At 37.6% G+C, this 22,868-nt stretch overlaps 1 protein-coding gene and 1 long non-coding RNA gene across 4 annotated transcripts; one reads left to right on the plus strand and one right to left on the minus strand.

Moving 5' to 3' along the window:
- Positions 1 to 1,861: 1,861 nt before the first annotated feature.
- CNX5 (co-factor for nitrate, reductase and xanthine dehydrogenase 5) lies at positions 1,862 to 13,793 on the minus strand. 2 transcript variants are annotated; one of them, XM_088980917.1, is made up of 11 exons: positions 13,364 to 13,793; positions 12,435 to 12,522; positions 12,014 to 12,069; positions 11,685 to 11,749; positions 11,430 to 11,504; positions 11,224 to 11,302; positions 10,920 to 10,958; positions 6,996 to 7,104; positions 6,330 to 6,448; positions 5,044 to 5,160; positions 1,862 to 2,426 (listed from the first exon to the last, which is right to left on the minus strand). In XM_088980917.1, exons 1-11 carry the CDS (start codon positions 13,448 to 13,450, stop codon positions 2,034 to 2,036), a joined length of 1,227 nt encoding a protein of 408 aa, XP_088837043.1. In that variant the 5' UTR covers positions 13,451 to 13,793; the 3' UTR covers positions 1,862 to 2,033. The 2 variants fall into 2 exon arrangements, with proteins under 2 accessions (XP_088837043.1, XP_088837041.1); XM_088980915.1 differs by having other exon boundaries at positions 12,435 to 12,527; positions 13,364 to 13,679.
- A 4,436-nt stretch (positions 13,794 to 18,229) lies between these two features.
- On the plus strand, positions 18,230 to 21,378 carry LOC148867156 (uncharacterized). Of its 2 annotated transcripts, XR_016109209.1 has the most exons (5): positions 18,230 to 18,521; positions 18,861 to 19,062; positions 19,630 to 19,671; positions 19,967 to 20,036; positions 20,955 to 21,378. It is a non-coding gene; the product is annotated as an uncharacterized LOC148867156 (long non-coding RNA). The 2 variants fall into 2 exon arrangements; XR_016109208.1 differs by lacking the exon at positions 20,955 to 21,378 and having other exon boundaries at positions 19,967 to 20,103.
- Positions 21,379 to 22,868: the final 1,490 nt, after the last annotated feature.

The raw sequence follows: 22,868 nt of genomic DNA on the forward strand, positions 1-22,868 counted from the left end.
CAGTTTGGATGGAATACAAATACAAACTGAGCCTAAGGTTTTGCGCTTTACATATTTGCATTTGTACTCTTTCCAAATGGAGCCTTAGGCTCAGCTTGTGAAAAGTGCAAATACAAGTATGTACAGTGCAAAACCTTGCACAAGTCAGATGAATCATGCCCATGGATTGATGTCAAATTCACAGGCGGTTTAAGAGGGGGGGGGGGGGGGCTATTAGTAGACTTAACAAGGGGCTTCAATTTCAGATTTCTGAGGTGGATTGCAGTCTATCTTTTATTTAGACTGCACTCCACCTCATAATTCTTATTTGACTGCCAACCTATAACAATTCAAAATTATAAATTCTACCTCTAATATAAATTTACGGTGGAGCTAAAAATTCTGGGGGTGTACTGAACATTAAAATTCCCTTGTCAGGTGGATGGATATGGTTGGTCTATTCAGAACCACAGAGAGTTCCTATATGAGGAACAATCTTAATAGGCCAAGTGATTAATTCCTCCACGTGGCAGAATTAGGTGAGGACATGCTTCTAAGATCAAAGCTTCCCCGTTATGCAATTTTGAAAATAATATTACAAAAAATATATATTTTTTATTGAAATAATCTTTTAGCAGTGCAGTTTAAAATATCTGTTAAAAACAGAATATTTATATTATCTTTTATTTTATTTTGGTTTCTATTATTATTGTATTTCAATGACATTTATTTTATCGAGAAATTTTTGTTTGTTTATTATTATGATGTTTAGATTGAATGCCATATATTTCTGTTATTCTATGTTTGTTTTCTTAGGAGTCGAAGTTCAAAATACATTGGAAGGAGTGTAATGGTATTTTGAACCTTGTATTTTATTATTATTTTTTTCAACATTCCACAGAGTGGGAAATAAGATCATCTAATATTTAGAATAAATGTTTTTTTTTAATATTGACCCACTACTACAGCACTACAATACATATCAGTCAATACAAGCTGAAACCTAATGAAATTTTGAAACTTCATGTGAGTATTTTGTTGTATTGCATCTTGAAATTTAGATTATTTTTAATATTCCACCTACATCAATATAATGACATTATGGATTGCAAGAAATTTAATCAATTACATAGATCTGTTAATTAATTAATTAATTTAACTTTCTTAATTAAGTAATCATTTGTTTTATTTATGTAAATTTGTAATATATGAAAATTAAATAATATAAAAATAAATGTAAATAACAGTTATTAACAGAAATTTCTTATTAATGTTAACAATAATTAATTTTCTTAATAAACAGTGATTAACTTAATTTATTTATTTAATACTTTGAATCTTAACTTATTAGGTTGCTTAATAAAATTTAAAATGATTAACATTTATTGATGGAATTCGCATCCCAAAAAAATGAATAAAATTTATTTCCGGAGATTGCCCCATATTAAAAAACGATTGAAACCCTATCATTTCTCTCCCACTCGTCTGTATACTTGTAGTGGCAACAACCTGGGCGACTTCCTAGCATACAGGTTTCATTTTCATTCTTCCTTTTTTTTTGTTTTTTTATTTCTAATGCCCTCTTTTGCATTGTTTTTGCAAAGCAGGCACTCCAGCGACCCAATACTCGATTAACGCCATCTTTTGCATTGTTTTTTTCGAAATTCTCTCATCCCTATATATCACTCCATTATTTTTGCATTGTCAAGCCTATCATTGTCATTTTAACAAAATAAGCACTTATGGGATAAGCAATTCTTGTAACACTTCAATACAAAAATACATATTTAAATATACTTATTTTAAGAATAAACACTTGGGGAAAAAACTAAACATAATAAACACACTTATTTCCATTTTCCCAAACATAGATGAAGGCCAATTAAGCATATGAGGTATCTTTGAGTCGCCCTTTCAAATTTTCTATTAGCATTCATGCGTAGATAAACTGAGAGAGATGCTTTAATAAGGTCTTTTCTTCCAAAAAGATGGCACAATAAAAAACAAAAAAAAAATACAATATCATTAAATGTTTATGACAAACAACACACTTGCTAGTAAATGGGGAAGTTTGGATCCACGTCACGAGCCCAAGATTCCAGCCCCCCAATGATATCCTGGACTGAAGTGAAGCCCATCTTGTGGAGGAGCTGAACAGCTCTCTGCGAATCATTACCTCTTCTACATATTACATACAGGGAGGCACCTGGGCTAGATGTGGGGCCATTACACTTTTCCTCTTCCTTCAAGGCAGAAGAGATTTCAGGCAACTTACCCTCCAAACTTGATAATGGAATGTTCAATGACTTGGGCAGAGAAACGATCTTGAAGTGGTGTTCCGGACGTACATCCACTAATACATGTGCCTCCCCTTTTACAACCCTCTCTTTATATTCTTTAGCGCTTATTCTGGCATTTTCTGGAAGCAACTTCAATTTCAAGGGCAACTGCATTCAATTACAAGTACAAATCAATTACCCCATAACACGACATTTTTTCTCTTTGTTGGACATCACACTTGCGGTTCAGATATTATTGTTATTATGTTCCACAATATAGCCCGAGACTACAAATGCAGTGCAATAATTGGAGGAATGCTCATCTTCTCATCCTCTTGCTATAAGAATTAGAGATCCACTCACCAGATTCTGGGTCAACTAAGCACACACTCAGTGAGCACATTGAGTAAGAAGTCTGAATTTTGACACCTGTCATATAAATACCCCCAGTTTGGGGTGCAACCAATGATTTAAATGGCGCACAGGCAAGGCGCCTTTTTTTGGAGTATGTGCCTCGCCCAGGTCCTAGGTGCACCCCTTTCAATGAGCCTTGCGCCTCAGCCTAGGTGTGCGCCTTTTTAAAACTTTGCATTTTTGGCTCTTTTTGTGAATCTTAACGGCTGGACCGGGGGCTCTGCCCCCAGACCCCCGACCATGCCCCTCGAGGCAAGCCCAAACAAGTCTGTATTAGGGTGACATAAGAATTTCAGACCCTAACATAGACTTGCTAATATTGTTCATTCATTCATTGCAATAAAATATCTTCTTAAAAGGCAATGAAAGTTATAAAATAATTATTTTTATGTGAGAAATAAAAATTTCAGATCCTAACATAGACTTGTCCAGGCTTGCCTCGAGGGGCGTGGTACAAAGGCGACTCATAAAATCAAGAATGCAATATGTTTTACATCACAATAGCTACTTGAAGCAATGCAATTAAGGAGAAAAAGAGATTGTGGGTTTTACATTCTTGAAATGCTTTTATTTTTAAATTTTCATTTGAACACGCTTTACATGTTATGTTTATGTATTTTAATTTTAGATAATAGGATTTTTAAAACATTTATTTTAAATTTTAAATTTATATTTTTTATTAACATTATGTTTAATATTTTTTGCATTTTTTATTTTTGGCATTTTCTGAATTTTTTGACTTTTTTTTTGTAATTTTGTGCCTTGCTTAAAAAGGTGCACGCCTCACCTTGTGCCTCAGGTGTAGGGATGTCAATTGGACTGGATTTGGTCCAATCCAGTCCAGTCCAATGTGAGTCCATTACAAATGGACCTGGTCCCATCCCAGTCCAATGAATATTTTGGACCATTTTGGACTGGTCCAAAGACTTTCCAATCTGTTCAAATTCCTGTTAATTTAGATTAGTTTCAACTCAAACCTGGTCCATTGACACCTATGTTCATATCTTTTATCAATGGACCAGATATTGGCTCAATCTAACATAAATTCATTATGGACGGACCAGGTCCAATCCAATATGTTATATTGGTCCGTCCAGTCTGTTCAAATTCAATGTCTTATTGGTCCGTCCAATCCGTCCAAATGGATTTTGATTTGGACAGAGTCCAACCCAAAACCGACCCATTGACACCCCTACTCAGGCGCAAATTGGCCCTTGTGCTTTTAAAACACTGGGTGCAACTTGGGCGGGTTCAAGTTGGGCTTTTGTCAATTTTTGAATGGGCCCAGGCCTAAAATGATAACTTGGGCCAAAAAAGTAAGAGTGTACGTTTAGAATATTCCATCAGTAATTACTTGCTAATTTCAGGCTTTCAGCACTAAACATTTTTCAAGAACCTTTATTAAAGCAGGCATATGCACTATGAGATAACATTGATGTCTAAGGCCACAGTAGGGATATGCAAGCATTTTTGTGTTAGAAGCAACATCCACATCTACTGATGTTCCTCTGATGTCATATGATTGGTTCCCTACGTTGCGAAACATGTACTTGTCTGTCCAGAGACTAGGGAACAGTTTGGTTGATTATCCATGGCCAGAGACAGAGAGCAGACATGATAATAATAAATACAGAAGAAAGTTAAAGGAAATCCCATCCTATTATAGTCCTAAGTAGACCCTGTGTACACATCCACTTATGACACGCCCCTTCTAGCAAGATATCCGCAATCATCCATGAAACCATCTTAATTATTAGTCCCCAAATGGAAAAGGATGTCAAAGCTAATAAAGCCAACATTCATGAGACCACTGAATTATAGGCATAAGCCCATTATCAGAAATGTGTAACCCAAAGTACTGTTTTTGAAGTATCCTTTTTTTTTTTTTTGGAGGGGGGGTGGTAGGGAAGGAAAGATTAGGGTGGGATCAGAGCAGGTTGCATGTGAGGTCCACTGGCCTTAAAAGGGAGAGCCTGCAGTTACACGGGATTGATCATCCTGTGCCTCCATAGTCCATACAAGGAAGGACGCTGAGTAACCAACTACTGGGTCATCGGAAGCTTAGAATATAATTAACTACAACATAATTTACCCAAAAGAAGCATCTAAATGTCACTTGGCTAGCATGAATTTCATTGGGACATCTATTCAAAGATTGCAACCAAGGGAAGGCAAAATTGGAAAACTAGCTGTTAAACATTTAAGAGATTAGCAAGAGAGATCCTTTGCTTCTCCATAATCAAAATCTCATATTGTTTGTGTTTTGCTTGTTAATGATGTCCATAGTTTATAAAAAAAAAAAAAAAGGAGGCAAGGTAATAGAATAGCAAAGACAAATGTAATTGTGGGGAGGGGAGAGAAAGAAACTTACTGGAGTCAATGGAGACTGAGTAAACTTCTCATAGTCAAAATCCTGGAACATCTGCTCTGTGAATGCTGCATTCTCTCCACAAACTTCACAATGCAAAGACCTTCCTCTTATCTTGACCTAGTTAGTGCATCACAATGTCAAGGAAACTGCAAGATTTTGGAGTGACAATAGATGGATCATGGAACAAAAAAAATGTGCTTCTCAAAAAGTACTAGTAGAAGTCTGGGCATAGAAGAGCAGGGAATTCAGATTGGCTTCAACCATCTGAAAATAGAAAACTAATATAGTTTTGATGATGGTCACATTAAGAGCACCATTTACACATAACTGAACTTCTTTTTCTCTTGAGAATTATGCCATGAAAGTTGAAAAGTAGAAAGCAATTCAACTGTATGAGGTAAATGTGTGCCCAGTGCAAGAGGTCGTGGCACCTCGCCAATGCACGGTCTGGGGAGGGACAGATGTACACAGCCTTACCCCTGCATGTACAGAGAGGTAAATGTATGAACCCTGGTCACCCAGGTTGCAATGGAGCACTGCAACCATTGTGCCAAGGCCCACCCTCAGGAGGTAAATGTATGACAGCACCTTTATAAATCAATGAGATGATTAGAAACCTCACTGACAATCTAGACCTAGACATGGGAAATTCATTTGCCTTTAATATAAACAAAAAAAAAAAAAAAAAAACTTTTTGCTTTGTCTTAAATTGAATATGATAACTGCTGAGTTTCGCCCAAGTCCCACACCGCCCAAGTAGTACAATGGCGGCAAGGCCTTCATCCATACAAGGGGAGACAACTCAATAGCCAGTATTTTCTCATGAATCATGTCCCAAATTGCCTAAGTATTAGAATGAAGGTCTTGCCTTCATCTATATAAGGGAAGGCAACCATGTGTTGAAGCCCATAGTTTTTGGTATAGGCCCAATGCCAAACCAAGCTTGGCCTAGACCAGGCCTATACAATATTCTTTATAAAATGTTATAAATAGCAAAGTATTTATGATTGACAGCATAGACCTAAAGCTCAGCCTGGGCTTATATTTTAGGTCCGGGGTACAAGCTGGGCCAGGTCCCTGGAACTGGGGTAAAACCCTTGACATTGGTGCTAAGCCTAGCTTGACCCATGATCAGTCCTAGTATTAGGTTCATATTAAGTCAACAATTTCATCATGCATGACAAAGTGGGTAGTTAATGCACATAAAACAAAGTTCAGATAGAAAAATAGGTATGTGAATACACAAAACAAAGTGATTGGAGAGAAAAGATTAAAAAAAAACATACAATACGAATCCGTGCTGACAAAGCATCAAAAAGTAGCATTCGTCCTGAAAGGGGTTCACCAACAGCACTCACAATCTTTATAGCCTCCAAAGCTTGGAGGCAGCCAATGACACCCGGAACTACAAATGAAACAAGGGGAATAATATAATGCTTTTAAGAATGAAAATAAAAATATAGAAGCCAAAGCAATAGCAATACTAGAAAGCTCTCCAAAATCTAGTTAGTGTAAAGGGGTCTCAAGTTGGATGAGAAATAGTTATAACTTAAGCCTGTTAATATGCTTGAAGCTTCCTACACTTGATAAATAGCATACTGTTGCACAGATTTGCATCATAATTTTGAGGAATTGATACCTTTAAATGATTAAATGCATCATTTGCATAATTTTTCATTTATGTTTAATAGAAGCCATTATAATTAGATTGGTTATGTGGTTGTGTCACTATTCTTTATCTTGTCATGTCATGTCATGTCAATTTTCATTCTCTATCAGCTTATTGAAATGTTAACCTGTTAAGCAAAGAAAATTTGATTGGGTGGGACAGAGGAATAAAAATAAGGAAAGGATTCACCTTGTAAGCTACAGTTTTTACATTCTAGGTCCTTGAGGATTAAGTTCTACATTTGAAATCAACGAACTATAACATAACACAAACCAGTACTCACCTACTCCTAGAACTCCACTGTCGGAGCATCTTTGACATGCAGATGTAGGTGGTGGGGTTGGAAATAAGCATCGGTAACATGGACTTCCAATATGATTGTAAACAGTGAGCTGTACCAATAATTTGATGAGACAGTTATATTAAGGTGTTGCTCAAAACACTAACAAATAGATGACATAGTACAGAAATATAGAACAAGATAAATATCTAATTACCTTATAGAAGAAGCAACAAGAGGCATTCAGTTGCATCCTGATTTCTCAAGGACATTTCTTCCCATCCAAAATACCATAGTAAGTACCATGTTCTTTATTAGTATATTAGTTGATCATTGTCATAAGTTTGTGTCATGATTTTGCATCCAAAATAAGCGTCACATTGAATGCTATCATTTATATTTCACACCCCCCCAAAAAAAATAATAAAAGAATGTCATCATTTATAATGTTTTCCAAGGAACAGATTTTAGAAGAAGCCTGAGGATGGAGACAACGATTTGGAAAAGGTCCTTACAGATTGAAGCAAAAAACTTGATTCTAGAGGATTGTAGATGTCAGGATCGACGGTATCTGGAGGTTAGGGAGGAAAGGAAAGTTATGATTCATTTAACTGAAGGATAGGGTGGAGAAGTTCCCTGAGCTTAGCAGATAGACAGTACAAGACTGACAGTGTTGCAGTGGAATGGGAAAGGTCAGTATGTAACAGTAACAGAGTTTTCTGAAGAAGAATGTAGGCAGATGATTTGTTTGCCAGAAGGAAAGGGAAGCAGAGGTTGGAACTTGGAAGATGATCTCTGAAGAAATGCGGAAGTATCTCTGTTTCACCGCCTCAGAATCTCTGAGAGAAGATGATGGAAAATTTTACAGAAGATGATCGCCTTGCCGAAACGGAGAGCTCAGATTCCAACAGGGATGCAGCAAATACCAAAGATGACCATCAGAAGAATCGAGGGACACTTCTCATTGCTAGCTCACTCTGTGTGCCAAAATTGTTAATGGAGGTAGAAAATGGTGACTGGGAGAAGAGGTATGTTATTACAGCAAAGGAGGAAATGAGAGACTGGAAACCAATCCTGAACTCTGTGGTCGAAGAATTGAGGATCAAAAATAGTGTCGCTTTGTTACCTTTTATCAATAATAAGGCTATTGTTGACGTAGAAGGCGAAGCAGTGAAAGTTTCATCAGTTAGAACTGATGCAGGTTCAGTGTTGATTGAAAAATGGAAGATGTCCTGCAATGAGAAAGTTTTACAGAGGCAAGCTTTGCTGTTAAGCTGGTAGGATTGCCATTCAATTTGTGGAAAGAGGATTCAATAAAGATAATAGTGTCTACAAATAGGTGCATCACAGGAGGATTACTACTTCGACTATTTGCATGCTGTGAAGGCCAAAATGACTGGAGTGAAACCGGAGTGTATCCCTCGTTCCTGTGACCTGTGGGTTGAAGGGCAATGGAGGAAGGTTTGGTTCGCTACAGAAGGTGAAGCGGCACCATGGAACAGCTACTCCAAGGTTGAAAAAGCTGATGAGCTGACTCAGCAGTCCACAGGTGGCAGGAGGAGAATGGAAGGGGGAGCAGAAAGGAGGCATCAGTCTTGGAAGATGAACAGTCCATTGTTCTGGGTCAAAAAAGAGGTTAACAAAAAATGGAAGTAATTTAAATTATTTTAAAAGAGGCAAACAAATGGGTGCTTCTTTCAAGGGGCACCGAGGTAACTGAGAGAGACAAAGATGCAAAAGGGACAAGTGCCAAACAGACGACTTATTTCAGTGAGAAGCTTGGGTCAGGTGGGCTCAGTAGCTCAAAGAGCCAAGTTGGGTCGAGTGGGCACAGCTCAAAAGGTGCTGGCCCAAGTCAGTCATTTTTCCTGCTGAGCCTCTCGGTCACATGATGTTAAAGAATAAGGCAACTAGGGACAGTAACTTACGTTCATCATCGTCCCTGAAGTCATGAACAGGTCTCCTCTTGAATCGCTTGAGACAACGAAGAAGCTTGGCAGAAGTTGGTTCATGTAGAAGAAGGTGGGGGATGGCTAGTGAGTTAAATCGTTTGAAGGCAAAAAAATCAACGAGTTTTAAAATCGAGTCTCAAAACTTCCACGGAGTGTAGGAAAGAAGAAGAGAGAGGTTTGGGAGCGAGTGACTACAAGATTTATCCATTTTGGAGAAACAAGCTTGCCAAAATGTCTGAGAAGCTCGAAGCTTGAATCAGGATCAGGTTTGTCTCCGGAGGAATCTCAAGTGCTTTTTCTGGATTCATCTAATGGTATCATGCAAGATAGGGTCACAGTAGAGGAGAACCATAGAGACTCAATGACAGTTAAGTCTACGGATCTAGCCAAGATTGAAGGAGATGGAGCAATTGCTCTAGACAATGTGTCCAAGAGCGAGGTAAGTCCAAGGAAGACTGACTGTAGGGAGTTGGACCTGGTGCACAGGGAGAAACAAATGCAGTGGAATTGGATCTGTTGTATGAGGAGGAAGTCATGAGAAAATCGGTTTTAGTAGGTAAATTGGGGGTGGATCTAGGTAGGAGAAGGGCTGGAGGAGCTTTGGAGAATCCTGATAACAATACATTTAAAACAGGGGAGCTCAGAAAATCCAAAGGGTCGGGAAACAGGCAGTTGGTTCATGTGACCAAAGTTTTTCACAGGCTTAAGGAAGGGCTAGTTGGGGATGGCCCCTGCGGCAGATTAAGAGAATTTACAAAAGAAAAGGTCTGAAAATTAAGGCTAAAGGTCAATCCTTATTGAAAAACAGAGATAAGGTAACATCTATAGAGTTAGACCCAGCAGGCATGATGTCAGATTCTTTTCCATCCACTCAAAAAGATGAGGAGTCCTCAAGGAAAAAGAGGGAAAGAAATGGGTTAGAGGTCACTGATGAGAAGGTAAGGACAACTTAAATGAGAAGGAGGCCATTGAAAAGGAGACAATGGAGGGAGGGGGGAAGGTTGAAAGAACGGGAGGGGTGGAAAATAAGGAAGCAGTAGAATCTCAGCCTAAGGAACAAGCGGAAAGGAGAGTGAGGGGAAAGAAGTTGGGGGGAAGTGGAAATGAAGAGTCTTCTAAGGATGGCATCCCCGAAAAGAGTGGGTATTGATAGACTAGTGGATAGACAGGTGGAAATTGGGATGTCTCTTGGATTATTCTTTTTTTTTTTTTTTGGAGGGGGGTGAGTGGTTGTTAGAAAAGCAATTGAACAATTTGAAAGAAACAGAAGGGAAGAGGCGAACAAACCAAAAATCTTGGGGGAAGGGGGGAAGGCTTGGGAGGAAGGAATAGTGGATGACGAATGATGGGGGAGTTGCAAAGCAGTGTTTGGTGAGGGGGGAAGCTTTTGAGAAGTTGCAGAAATCTCGGGTTTGATGGGGGATTTTGTTTTTGTTGCCTTCGAGGTTGCACTTTATGCCAGCCTTTTTCCAGTTCTGGCAGTTTATAGCCTGGTTTTTGTAGTGCAAGTTGCACAAAGGCTCAACTGCTCAAATTGTGGGCCGAGGATTTTCTTCTGATTAAGTTTTGTGTTGTTGGGTTTTTGTATGGGTTGGGCTGGCATGGTTCTGGTTTTGTTCTTTAAGTATAAGTGGCCTTTTTGTGTTGTTGTATGGTGATTCCTTATCACTATATTGGATTGTTGTATTTCTTATTCTTTTAATAACATTTTTATTTAATCTTCAAAAAAAATAATGCTTTCCATCTTTTTCCTCTTCAAACTCTAAACACCACCCTTTGCCTACACACATTATAGTGGACAACTATGTCTAGTGTGTAAACTATCAGGAAAAATAACAAAAGTTTTCCAAGCATAGGGCTTAACTAGTTCTAAAACTGAGAAACTATAACATCATTAGTAAAATATTCAAATATAATAAAAAAAATATTCACACTAAAGAACCTCCCTGACTTAACAAACTGCCAAATAATGTACCTGCCCTTCTAATCCCAGTGCAGCACCAGATACAAGAGGCTGCAATAACAAATACAGGAAAGGTTACAGGACAAATCATAATTCTTACAGGACAAATCACTATAGCAAACTTTATTAACTCTGTAAGTAGGAAAAAAGCAGATGAAACAAAAACCCTATAAATTGTGTTTTCTCATAATTGTTCGCTCTCTCTCACACTTGCATGCACAAACAAAGAACTGCTTCTAGTTTGCTTCTTAGTCATACTACAATGTGTTCGGTGCAATTATACGTACAAAGTAAGCATGATACAAAACTAGATTACCTTTCCCAGGACAACACAGCAATCACTGATCATGTACCGGCTTGGAAGATTGTCGGTTGCATCTATCACTATATCATATCTAGGAAATGTTAGCAGTCATGGAAATTAAAATATTGAAGTTTGTTGAAAAGAAAAAAAAATCAAAAAAGAGGAAAAAGATATTGCACATAGAACATCTAGCATCTATACATCTCTATCAAGGATACTTTCTCACAATTTCCAGGGCATTGAATGTCCGCAGAGCTTCTCTGTGTTCCACTATATCAATAGTGGAGTTGATCCTGAAGTTAGAAAACCTTCTTTAGACAAAGATACCTAAAATCAATGGTATGTACAATTCCAAGATATTAATAATGGAGGAAAAATAAAATCTACTATCCATCCTCTGTCAGTACTCAGTAATATAGTGCTTTTGCAGCTTAAGAATAATTGTTTCATAGATGCAAAAAGGAAACCCATACGCGCGGCAAGCTGCAGCAGCAGACTTCACTTTTGACTGACCAATATACGCCTCAGTGTGGATAATCTGGATTACACAGACAATGATTAGAAAAAAAATCAGGTTTCATTATCACAATCATCTCAAACGGATAATCTGGATTACAAATACAAGAACTTATAGAGCTGTGTTCAAAGACAAGGGTCAGATCAAGTTGCCTAAGGCATCAATTCAACCCAACCTCAACTAATTTTTTCTTTGGTCGATAATTTTTCTGGCCAAGTCAAGAGGCTTTGTGCCAGAAGGGTTTGACCAGGGCCAACTCACCAGAATATTATTTGAGATATTTACCTGCCGATGCATATTATTAAGCTCAACATCATCATGATCAACAATACCTAAACGGCCTGGGCAGAGAATAACAAGAACAGTTAGTTCCAAAAATAGGAAAAAAAAACAATGAAGAATCTTCTTGCTACAGCAACACATAAATGGATAGAATGAAATCTTTTCATTATGCATCTAGCTGGGACTTAGAAAACTCATTCACTCATGAAATTTCGAAAACTCACAGGGACTTTGGTGCATTATGCAGCTAACCTAATTCACTAGCAATGTCTAAAATTGAATGATGATGCAAGCAAGTTTATAAATAGGCATCGAACTTGATCTAAAACACTGAAATACCTAAAAAACAAGACTTATTAGAGATGATCAGATCATCGCCAACATATTTAAATTTTGGACTTTTTTAAAGATCAAAAGAAGTTACCAACGCCACAAGCTGCAAGATACAACAAAGCAGGTGAGCCCAACCCTCCAGCACCAACCACCAAAATTGATGACTTTAAGAGATTTGACTGTCCTACAATTAAACAAGCAATTAATAAAATACCGTGCTATAATTGACAGATGTGGAACAACTAAGATGGTGTTCTCAACCGTGAATTGTTTTTATTGTTGTGAGCTCCAAAAACAAATCAAAACAATTTGATTTGAAAACAAATTGGTTCTAAAATACATGTTGTTCAATTTCTGGTTTAAAGGACATCTGAACATGCCTTTACCTGGTTACTTAATATCATGCTTCATAAATCATATAATATTTGTACTACAAAATTTGTTTTAATTGTAAAAGTCATCGTTTTGATGGTTTCGAAAACAATATTTTTTTTTTTTTGAAACAAAAGAAATTTGTAAGACATTCATGTTGTAGAACACCCCCTAAATCTATCCATAGGGTCTAAAGCTATAAACATTTGCTAGAAAAATAAAATAAAAGGCTTCACGATCAACATAAGAGATTCATTTTTGTTATTTAATTTTAAGCAATAAGACTACAAAGAAAATGAGGAAATGCATTCCCTGTGAAAGGAAAGGCATTCAAAATCTAAAAATTTACTACAAACTGTCAATGAACTGAAAGTAATCTGAATTTATATAAGAACATTGTAGTAGCTTTTAAAATATTCTCCACTTTGAGGAAATTTATAATGCATCCATGGCTGCTTAAACCCATGTTTTGCAAGTAACTATAACTAAAAACCAGCAAAATCAAAGTGAAAATCATCTCTAAATCCAACAAACTGAAGACCTTTCAAAATCTATTATCTCATGATACTGAAGCCTTGGCCTTGGGAGTTTGTAATCCCAATTGAAATCAGTTGAGTAAAACAGTCAACAAGGTTTGAACAACCAAACCTTGAACTCCAAATGATGGAAGTAATAGTTGTCGACTATATCGGTAGACCATCTCAGGAGACAATCCATGCCCGAACCCTGCACCATTAGTTGATATGGGAGGACATGAAATAGAATCGGCCATCTCCTCCACAGCAACCCCACCAATCTGAGCCTGTAAGTTTGCTATACGATGTTCTATATCGCTCTTTGCAACCTTCAACGTTTCAATCTCTTCAAGTATTCTGAAAGCATCTCCGCTGGACTCCATTGTTTGCAGTTGAGAACAGAAGCACAGTTCGACCTGAGTTGCAACGATGTCGGAAAACCCTAAAAAAGACAAGAAGGCAGGTTAACTCTAAAGGTGTAAATCGGGCCGGCACGAAGTTGGACCGGCACGGCACGGCACGGCACGGCACGGCACGATAGCCCACGGGCCGTGCCAGGCCCAGCGCAATGGTCCGTGCCGTGCTGGACTTGGGGTTTTATGTCCACGGGCCGGTACGGCATGGCACGACCGAGCGGGCCGTGCCACCTGCAGCCCGCGCACCCACACAGCCCAATCCACAACCTGGCCCAGCACGACTCATATATATTATTTTTTATATATATTTATATAAATTGTATAAATAATAATTATATAATAATATATTAATAAAATAAATAATTTTTAATTTTTATTATATTAATTTATTTAATTATTGTATATATAAGCAATTATATACACAAAATTCATATAAAATTAAAATTTTAAGTTTTTTATCAATTTTTTAAATAAATTGCTTCGGCCCGATGCACGGCCTGACTTGGCCCATGGCACAGCACGAGCCCGAATGGGTTTGGGCCGTGGGCCATGCTGGGCCGACCCCCAACATTTTCACTAGAGAGGGCGGCACGGCACAAGACGGCACAGCCCGCACAGAGCCCACTTTACACCTCTAGTTAACTCTATTAGTGTTTGGCAAGTCTTTCTAGGTAATCCTTCAACAGCCCAATAGATCAAAAGATGCATGGGCTTTTTGGAGCCGGTCTTTCTGGGACCAAATACTGATTGGTAATCTTTTTTTGGAAGATCTTGCAAAAAGATGAAAAGATCAAAAGATGGTTTGGTAAATGTAACTTTTACATCAGCCAAGTAGTTTCACATATACCAAATGATGTGGCGTATTTTATATATATATATAACAGTATTTTTTGCCTTTTATTAAAATTACAATAATGCCACTCTCTACCAATTCTCCTTTTTGTTTCTTTTTTCTTTCAAATTACAAGAATGCCACTCTCTCCTACCAATTCTATCTTTCTCTCTTGCTTTTTTTTTCTTTAGAATTATAAGAATGACACTCTCTCTCTCTTTTTCTTACAAATTACAAGAATGACATCTCTCTCTCCTACCATATTTTTCTCTCTCTCAACTCAACATTTTAGTAGCTGAGGGATACCTCGATTTGGCACCTCGACAATTAAGGGAGACCTCAGCTACTTGTGAGACCTGCGATCAAAGGTAGCCCAGCTCAAAATTTCAAGCTTTTGACTTGATCCAATCTCAAACTCGAGCTCAAGTCTCTAATTCGAATTGAGCTCGAGCCTAATAGTTTATGAGCGAGCCCCTATAATGCAGGGCCCCCTCCGCTAGTAAATAAATTAAACCGAAATGTGTACGTAAGAATGCTTAAGGATGAAGAAAATGGAATCTAACAGTATTTTTTGCATTTTTCATATAAATTACAAGAATGCCTTTCTCTCTCTCTCTCTCTCTCTCTCAACTCGACACTTCAACGACTGAGAGATACCTCGATTTGGCACCTCGACAATTGAGGGAGACCTCAACTCAGTACCTTGACTGCTTGACAGACCTACAATCAAAGGTAGCCGAGCTCGAATTTTTAAGCTTTTGACTCAATCTGAGCTCAAACTCGAGCTTAAAGTCTCTAGTTCGAATTGAACTCAAGCCTAATAATTTATGAGCGAGCCCCTGCAACGCAAGGGTCCCCTCCGCTAGTAAATATATTAAACTGAAATGTGAACGTAAGAAGGGTTGAAGATGAGGGAAATGGAATCTAACAGTATTTTTTGCATTTTTTCATAGAAATTACAAGAATGCCACTCTCTCATACCAACTCTCTCTCTCTCTCTCTCTCTCTTGCTTTTTTTCTTTCTCTCTCTCTCTCTCTCTCTCAGCTCAACACTTCAACAGCTGAGGGATACCTCGACAATTGAGGGAGACCTCAGCTCAGCACCTCGGCTACTTGAAAAACCTATAATCTACAGTAGCCGAGCTTGAATTTTCGAGCTTTTGACTCGATTTGAGCTCAAATTCAAACTCAAGTCTCTAAATCGAATTAAGCTCGAGCCTAATAGTTTATGAGCGAGCCCCTACAACGTAAGGCCCCCTTTGCTAGTAAATATATTAAATTGAAATGTGTACGTAAGAAGGCCAGAGGATGAGGGAAATGGAATCTAACAGTATTTTTTGCCTTTTTTCATTTAAATTACAAGAGTGCCACTCTCTCTCTCTCTCCTACTAACTATCTCTCTTACAAATTACAAGAATGTCATATCTCTCTCTCTCCTTATAAATTACAAGAATGTCACTCTCTCTCCAATTGAGGGAGACTTTAGCTCGGCATTGCGGCTATTAGGGGACCTACAATCAAAGGTAGTCGAGTTCGAGTTGAGTCGAGCTGAGCTTGAACTTCTGAGATCAAGCTCAAGTCTCTAATTCGAATCGAGCTCGAGCTAGACGACACCTTGACCACTAAGGGAGACCTCGACTTGGCACATCGGTCACTAAGGGAGATCTTGGCTCAGCACCTCAACAATTGAGGGAGACCTCAACTCGACACCTTGTCAACTAAGGGAGACCTTAGCTTGACACCTCGCCTGCTAGGAAAACCTCAGCTCAACACATCAACAGCTAAGGGAGACCTCAATTTGGCACCTCGGCTGCTTAAAAGACCTACAATCAAAGGTAGCCGAGTTTGAACTTCTAAGTTTTAGACTTGAGCTGAAATCGAGCTCGAGCTCAAGTCTCTAATTCGAATCGAGCTCGAACCTGATAGTTTATGAGCGAGCCCCTACAATGCAGGGCCCCCTTTGCTAGTATATATATTAAAGCGAAGGGGTGCCCTGCCCTTTTAGAAAATGGAATCTTATTATTCATTTATAGACTATATCTTCTCCATTGCATTGCATGCACGTGTTCATACATTTTTATATTTTTTTTATGGGTTTCTAATGGATAAGGGCAACTTTTTGCCCTCAATATCAATAAAAAGTAATCTTTTTATAAAATAACTAAAACAAGAGAACTGTTTTTTTAGAAAAATATAAAAAAAAAAGTTCAATGGCACTATTCATGCCAACCATTTCAACGGGTCAACAGGTCCCGACAGTCCATCCCACGTGCCGGAGGTTCCAGAAGTCAGAAATACGATGGGCTCTATGCAAACTGGTTCTTCCAGCAGAAAAAGTAGAGCAGATCCTTAGAAGGGCTGGCAAAAGGATCCCTGATGAAGTCAGGTTTACCAGTGGAGTTTTATTGCAGGGAATGAAGCCAACACGGGTTGCTCTATTTCTAGCTCTCCGGGCCCCAACGTTAGTCACCGTTCTCTTGTATGTCAACGTAATGTTCTGGGGACCATTGTCAAAAGGCAAAGCGAATGACAGGTAGTTCAAGTCGCCTGGCTCAAGAACTTGATTAGTAGGAGGACAAGTGAAACTCCGCCGAGTTATGACAGCCATTTAAGATGAAGTGTAGTTTAGACTGCACAGGTAGTTCAGGTAGTCCTTAGTACCAATATCATAAATTAGCCCCGGATCGGATGCTCCCTCGGGGTTGACATGTCTTGATCCAAATGCAAAAAGTGTTGCTAAATTTGAAGAGGAAGAAGAACCAGCAACAACATCTCTAATTGGAGTAAATTTGCTGTTTAGCATATAAGCTGTTGTCATTAGAGCTGATTTGATTGCTGAGGTAGACCAGTCTCTGTGTACAGATTTAAGGGCAGCCAGGCCACTCACATGTGGACATGACATGGATGTCCCTGAGATTATGTTGAACTTAACACTTCTTTTATCACTCTTCAGCCGAGTCGGACTCACTATAGGAGGCCAGACAACCAATATATTCATCCCTAGTGCCGTAACGTCTGGCTTGATCACATCGGGTGCGATTGGGTTGGGTCCTTTTGCCAGCCTTCTCTACTTCTGCTGGAAGAACCAGTTTCGCATAGAGCCCAACATATTTCTGACTTCTAGAACCTCCAGCACACGGGATGGACTGTCGGGACCTGTTGACCCGTTGAAATGACTGGCATGAATACAAACGAAGGCAGAGAAACACAATGAACGTGCCACTGCCCCTTTTTTTATATTTTTCTACTTATTTTATAAAAGATTACTTTTTATAGATATGGAGGGCAAAAAGTTGCCCTTATATTTCTTATTCTATCTCCCTCCACTCAAACTCTCATCTCTCTCCTTCTTCAATACTCTCTATGCCTCCCTTTCTCTCCCTCTTTCTCTTGGTTACGAAAGGATTTCGGTTGGACTTGGTGGTGTTAGTGTTTCAATTGGGCAGTTGGTTGGTATTATTGATTGGGATTTTCTATCAACAATGTGGGTGGGGTTTATTGGTAGGTTTCTCTTTGTTCTTTTTGTTTTCTTTGTTCCAAGCTCTGTTTTTTTTTGGTTATTTTATTCTCTTTGGAATGCATACTCCCATTCTCCTCTTTGTTCTTCTCAGATTTGTTAGTTCTTCTCTGTTATGGGTTTTCGCTTTTTGGTTGTTTTCTTTTGCTTTTGTTGGTTGATTTGTTAGTTCTTTTCTGTTATGGGTTCTGTTTTTTGGTTGTTTTCTTTTACTTTTGTTGGTTGGTAGGTGTTGCAGTGGCTTCCTTCTCTGACAGAGATGGCTTTGTATCTAGTGCTTGGTAAGGGTTTGCAGTTCGTCTGTTGGTTGTTCCTTTATTGACACTGTGGTTACTGTGATTCATGGTGCCGATGGTGACACACAGTGGTTACTGTGGTTCATGGTACCGATAGTGACACACACGCACATAGCGAGAGAGAGAGAGAGAGAGAGAGAGAGAGAGAGAGAGAGAAAGTCTGCTCCTCTTCGTTCCTCTCTGAATTGGCATGACAACACCAACAAGAGATTCTTTAAGCTTTTTTTGAGGTAAGTCGTAGCCCTAAAGTTTCTGCATTTCTTTTGTCTCTCTTCCAAATGTATATGAGAAACATTCGTCTACTTCGGGATTTTGGTTTTTTCAAATTTTCTACTTATTGGTGCCATGGGGGCCTTCGAAGGTTCCTATCTGAGTTATGATCCCTAATTACACCTCCAATGCATTGAAGTCTATGTGAACCACGACTCTGGTGTTTCAATTGCTACTCGATGCCTTCTATTGTTTGTGTCTAGGGATTCCATTTTCCTGGGATCTGGAGTCAAGGCTCTTTCTTTGAGCTTTATCAAATTTATTCCTTCATCTGGACTAATTGTTTCGCGACCTTGTAGAGTAGAGCTAGTAGTGAAGCTACTACTATAATGGATTCTTGTTGTGCAACCTTGAATCCCATTGCCCATCCTGTGGATGTTAGGAAAGGGCTTATTAATGCATACCAAGTTGGCGAAGAGTTTGAGAGCTGATAATGGAGACAGAAAAATTAAAACTGGCATTGCTTTCTCTGTTCTTTGGGATGTCAATAACGACATTGTGGTAAGTAATGCAGTACATAGCTCATTTCCTTCTTCAATAAACTAATTAAACACGTGCTTATTTTCTTCATATTTATCACAATTACCCAAAATTAGATCACTCTCAAATTCTAGAATAGTTAAATTCTTCATTTTATGTCCAAGTTGAAAATAGAATTGGTATTGGTTTTCATGGATCCTTTTCTGGGTTGCAATTTTTTGTGATCCTATATGATTAAATTGCCAAAAAAAGTGATCAAATTAAAGGTTCAGATTATTTTATCTGAATATGCTCTCACCCTTTCATTTATGTTTTGACTTCAAAGTGAGACCACCCAAAAACCACTATTTGGGAGGCAGAAGGTAGACCCAAAGAAAGATGCTTATATATTAATTTAAGGGTCTTAATGGGCCTTCTCTACCTCAGCAACAGGTATTACATATTAATTTAAGGGGGATTAAGGGTATCTGGGATTTCATGAAAGTATAAACTCTACATGCACTCTTAAAAGCATATGCATCCAACTGCACATTGGGAATATCTCTTTGTGAATTTTATATACTTGCACATTTGGTTTACCATTTTCAGAAGCATGTTGATACAAATGCTGATAGTACCAATGGATGATAGGTATGTTAAGTGAACTTTCTATCCTTATTATAGGTGCTTTGAGGCATTTCTCTCTTGTAGTCCATGTACACCAAGGATCTTGAAAATGGAAATGAACAAAAAGTGTTTGATTTGTCATTTGTATACAATATACCACTAGCATTTTGAGTATCACCTCATGGTATTATGTTTATTTCTTTCATTTGAATGCATATGTATTCATAAGGGTGTGTTTACATGTAGATGCATGATAAACTGAGCAGGTCTAGCAGGTTGTGATTTATTTTATTTTCCTTTTTCATGTCAACATGTGCAGAAACATTTGTATGGAGACATGATGTTACTCTGAAGAGTAAATGCAAAGTTTGTTGGTGAAACTTTAAAGAGTAAGTGGTGTGTGATGTCCTGTACGTAAGGGTGTTAATGGACCGGTTTTGGATTGGACCCCCTCCAGTCCAAAATCAATTTGGATGGATTGGACAGACCAATAAGACATGTTGGATTGGACCAATCTGGTCCAAAATATTTATTAGATTGGATTGGACCTGGTCCGTCCGTAACAAATTTATATTGGATTGGGTTGAATTAAGCCAATATCTGGTCCATTGATATAAGATATGAATATATGTGTCAATGGACTGGGTTTGGGTTGAAACCAATCTAATTGTAAGAATCTACAGGTTCTGCTTGATCAAATCTCATTTCCTCATTTTCTCTTTCTATTTATTTCTTTGATTATCTATTTCCTTTATCAAAAAGCAAGAACTAAACTAATTTTATTTATTTTTCCTTTTTTGTTTCTATTTGTTGGCTCTTTTAATAATTTATTTTCCTTTTTGATTGAGTAGGATTTTACCAGAGATGAAAAATCAGTTGAGACAACCACAAGTATAATTCTATGTCATGGCCTTTAATCACAAATAATTAGTCATGGCATTGAGAGACAAAGATGTCCATTGAGGACCAACTTTTATTGTACAAGGCAATTCGAATAGCTCAATCTATTGCCTATTGTCTACTGTCTACTCAGCTCTTCTGTCTCTTGCCTCTCTCACCCATGTCATTGTTCTCTTCTCAATCTCATCACGATCTTTCTCTCGCTTTCAAAAAACTCTCTTATCTATCTCCCCACCTTTGTATTTGTCAGCCTTCTCATGGTCTCTTTTCAACTTATCTTCCTCGATTTATTAGTCATGGTATGTAGGTTTTCGAGATGGTTGCGACCCATGTTTTCAACTGAAGCTCTATTTTGTTTTGTTTTTTTTTCATATTTTTTCTCATTCCTTTTTGGTTTGTTGCTATAGGTTTAGTGGTGTTTGGGTTTGGTGGTGGAGATGTTCCAGTTTGCTTTTCTGGATTTTATTCTAGAAACAAAGAGCTCTGATGTCCCACTTTGATGTTTCATCTGGTTTTTCAAAAATGAAGTTCTATCCAGCATGCAGCATTAGCTGGATGAACTTTGCGAGCAGCTTAATGGCATGAAAGAGAGAACACATTGAAATTGGTCAGACTTGGTCAGATTGGGTGTTCTGTGTAGTTGTCCGGTTTACAATCGGCATCGTATTTCAAAAAATGGTTCAATGGTAATCATCTAACTAATTGAGTGAAATTTATCCAATTAATAAGTTAGGTTATTTATTTCATTCTCTCTCTCTCTCTCTGTATGAATCAAAGAAACTCTACTGAGAATGCATATAGTGGAGATGAAAAATTCAAATTGCTTTCTTCTAACCCCTGTTCTAAATTGTTTTTGTTTCATAGCTTCGTCTAGGTTCCTCTTCAAAAGTCTTGCTAAATCAATGAATACAAAGTCTCGATTCTACCTTGAGGTTTTGGATTTTCAATTCTATGTGAGGATTACAATTTAGGCCTGTCAAAATTTTATTGTTGCTTTTTTGTTAATTTTCTATTGCAGAGGCATGCTTTTATTTTTTTTTTCTTGATTTCCTTCTCTTTTTGCTTCTTACTTGAGGCTGAAATAGGGGCTCTGCCTTATTTTCTTCTTCTTTGTGATGGTGGCAAGCTTTTCCACCATTTAGAGAAACATGGGAGGTTCTTTGAGTCGAAAGCCCTGGTGCTTTTCAGTCATCTGATGCAAGTTGTGATACTGTCATGACAAAGGCATTTGTATGTCAACAACTTCGTATTGGACTAGCAAGTTTAGGAATTTGTATTATGGATTTGTCATTTTGGTATGTTGGGTTTTAGATTCATAAGAGGGATGAGGGAGAGAAAATGCAAGTTATATAAGGATGATGTTTTAACTGTAGATTAATTGAGTCATAAGTGGAATGTTTTGGTTGGTTGTTTTGGTCTTTTAGTCCTAAATTTTTATCTATTTCCTTTTCATAATCACATCATGTTTTAAAATTTTTCATTTTGTTATTTTTTGTTTTGGATAATCTATTCTTAAAGTAAGATCTATCATTTTCTTTGGAGGTTTTGTTTATATCTGTAGAGCATATAGATATTTTGTTTACATTCATTTAAGAATTTTGTTTTGTATTGTATTTGCGGCATCGACAATATCCAACTGTTACTTCATGAAGTTCTTCTAATTCAATTGATGGCACTACTTAATCAACTAAGAAGGCTTCTTTCTCCTTTCCATCTCTGTATTTTCTTAATTTATTTTATTTGTTACTCCCTATAATTTGTATAAATTTGTATACCTCTCTTTAATTTACAAGAATGATAATGAACCTGTCTTTAGAACTTTTTTTTTCTTTTTTTTAACTCTCTTACTCTTCTCTCACTCATTGTCAGCGATTAAAATGGTGACTCATTATATATCCTCTTTATTATCTTTCTAGACAAAGATACATCTATGTTTTTGTATGCATCAAAGGGGAACATATTATGATCTTATATGTTGTTACTTATAATAGATACCCATATACATTAGTTGTTTTCTGTTTATTTCTCTTTTCTCTATTTCCTGATTCAAATAAAAGAAACACAAAATAGGGAAACCAAAAACTAATAACCAGGAAGGAATTATATTAACGGGGTGAACAACAAGCAATGTTTAGCCTACCAGAATTCTGCATCCAATTAGGAATTCCTTTGAAAAAAGGAAGAAGATATACAAATGAATTTGTAATAAAAGTAAAAGTCACACTATTGATTATTATATTTCGGTAAATCCATCTCTATACAAATTGTATGGACCTATAGAGTTGGTTATGTATGCTCCGGTGTAACATATGGATAGATTA

Source organism: Nelumbo lutea, chromosome 3 (genome assembly GCF_056320005.1).
Source record: "Nelumbo lutea isolate HS-2025 chromosome 3, American lotus-T2T, whole genome shotgun sequence".
In the NCBI taxonomy this organism is placed as follows: domain Eukaryota; kingdom Viridiplantae; phylum Streptophyta; class Magnoliopsida; order Proteales; family Nelumbonaceae; genus Nelumbo; species Nelumbo lutea.

Bases quoted from the DNA above. Each gene is read 5' to 3' on its own strand.
- CNX5 (XM_088980915.1), bottom strand. From the start codon at position 13,613: ATGGAGTCCAGCGGAGATGCTTTCAGAATACTTGAAGAGATTGAAACG. The intron at 11,750-12,013 runs GTAAATATCTCA...TGTGTAATCCAG, and splicing joins TTAATAATATGCATCGGCAG to ATTATCCACACTGAGGCGTA. The intron at 7,105-10,919 runs GTACATTATTTG...TTATTGGTACAG, and splicing joins CACTGGGATTAGAAGGGCAG to CTCACTGTTTACAATCATAT.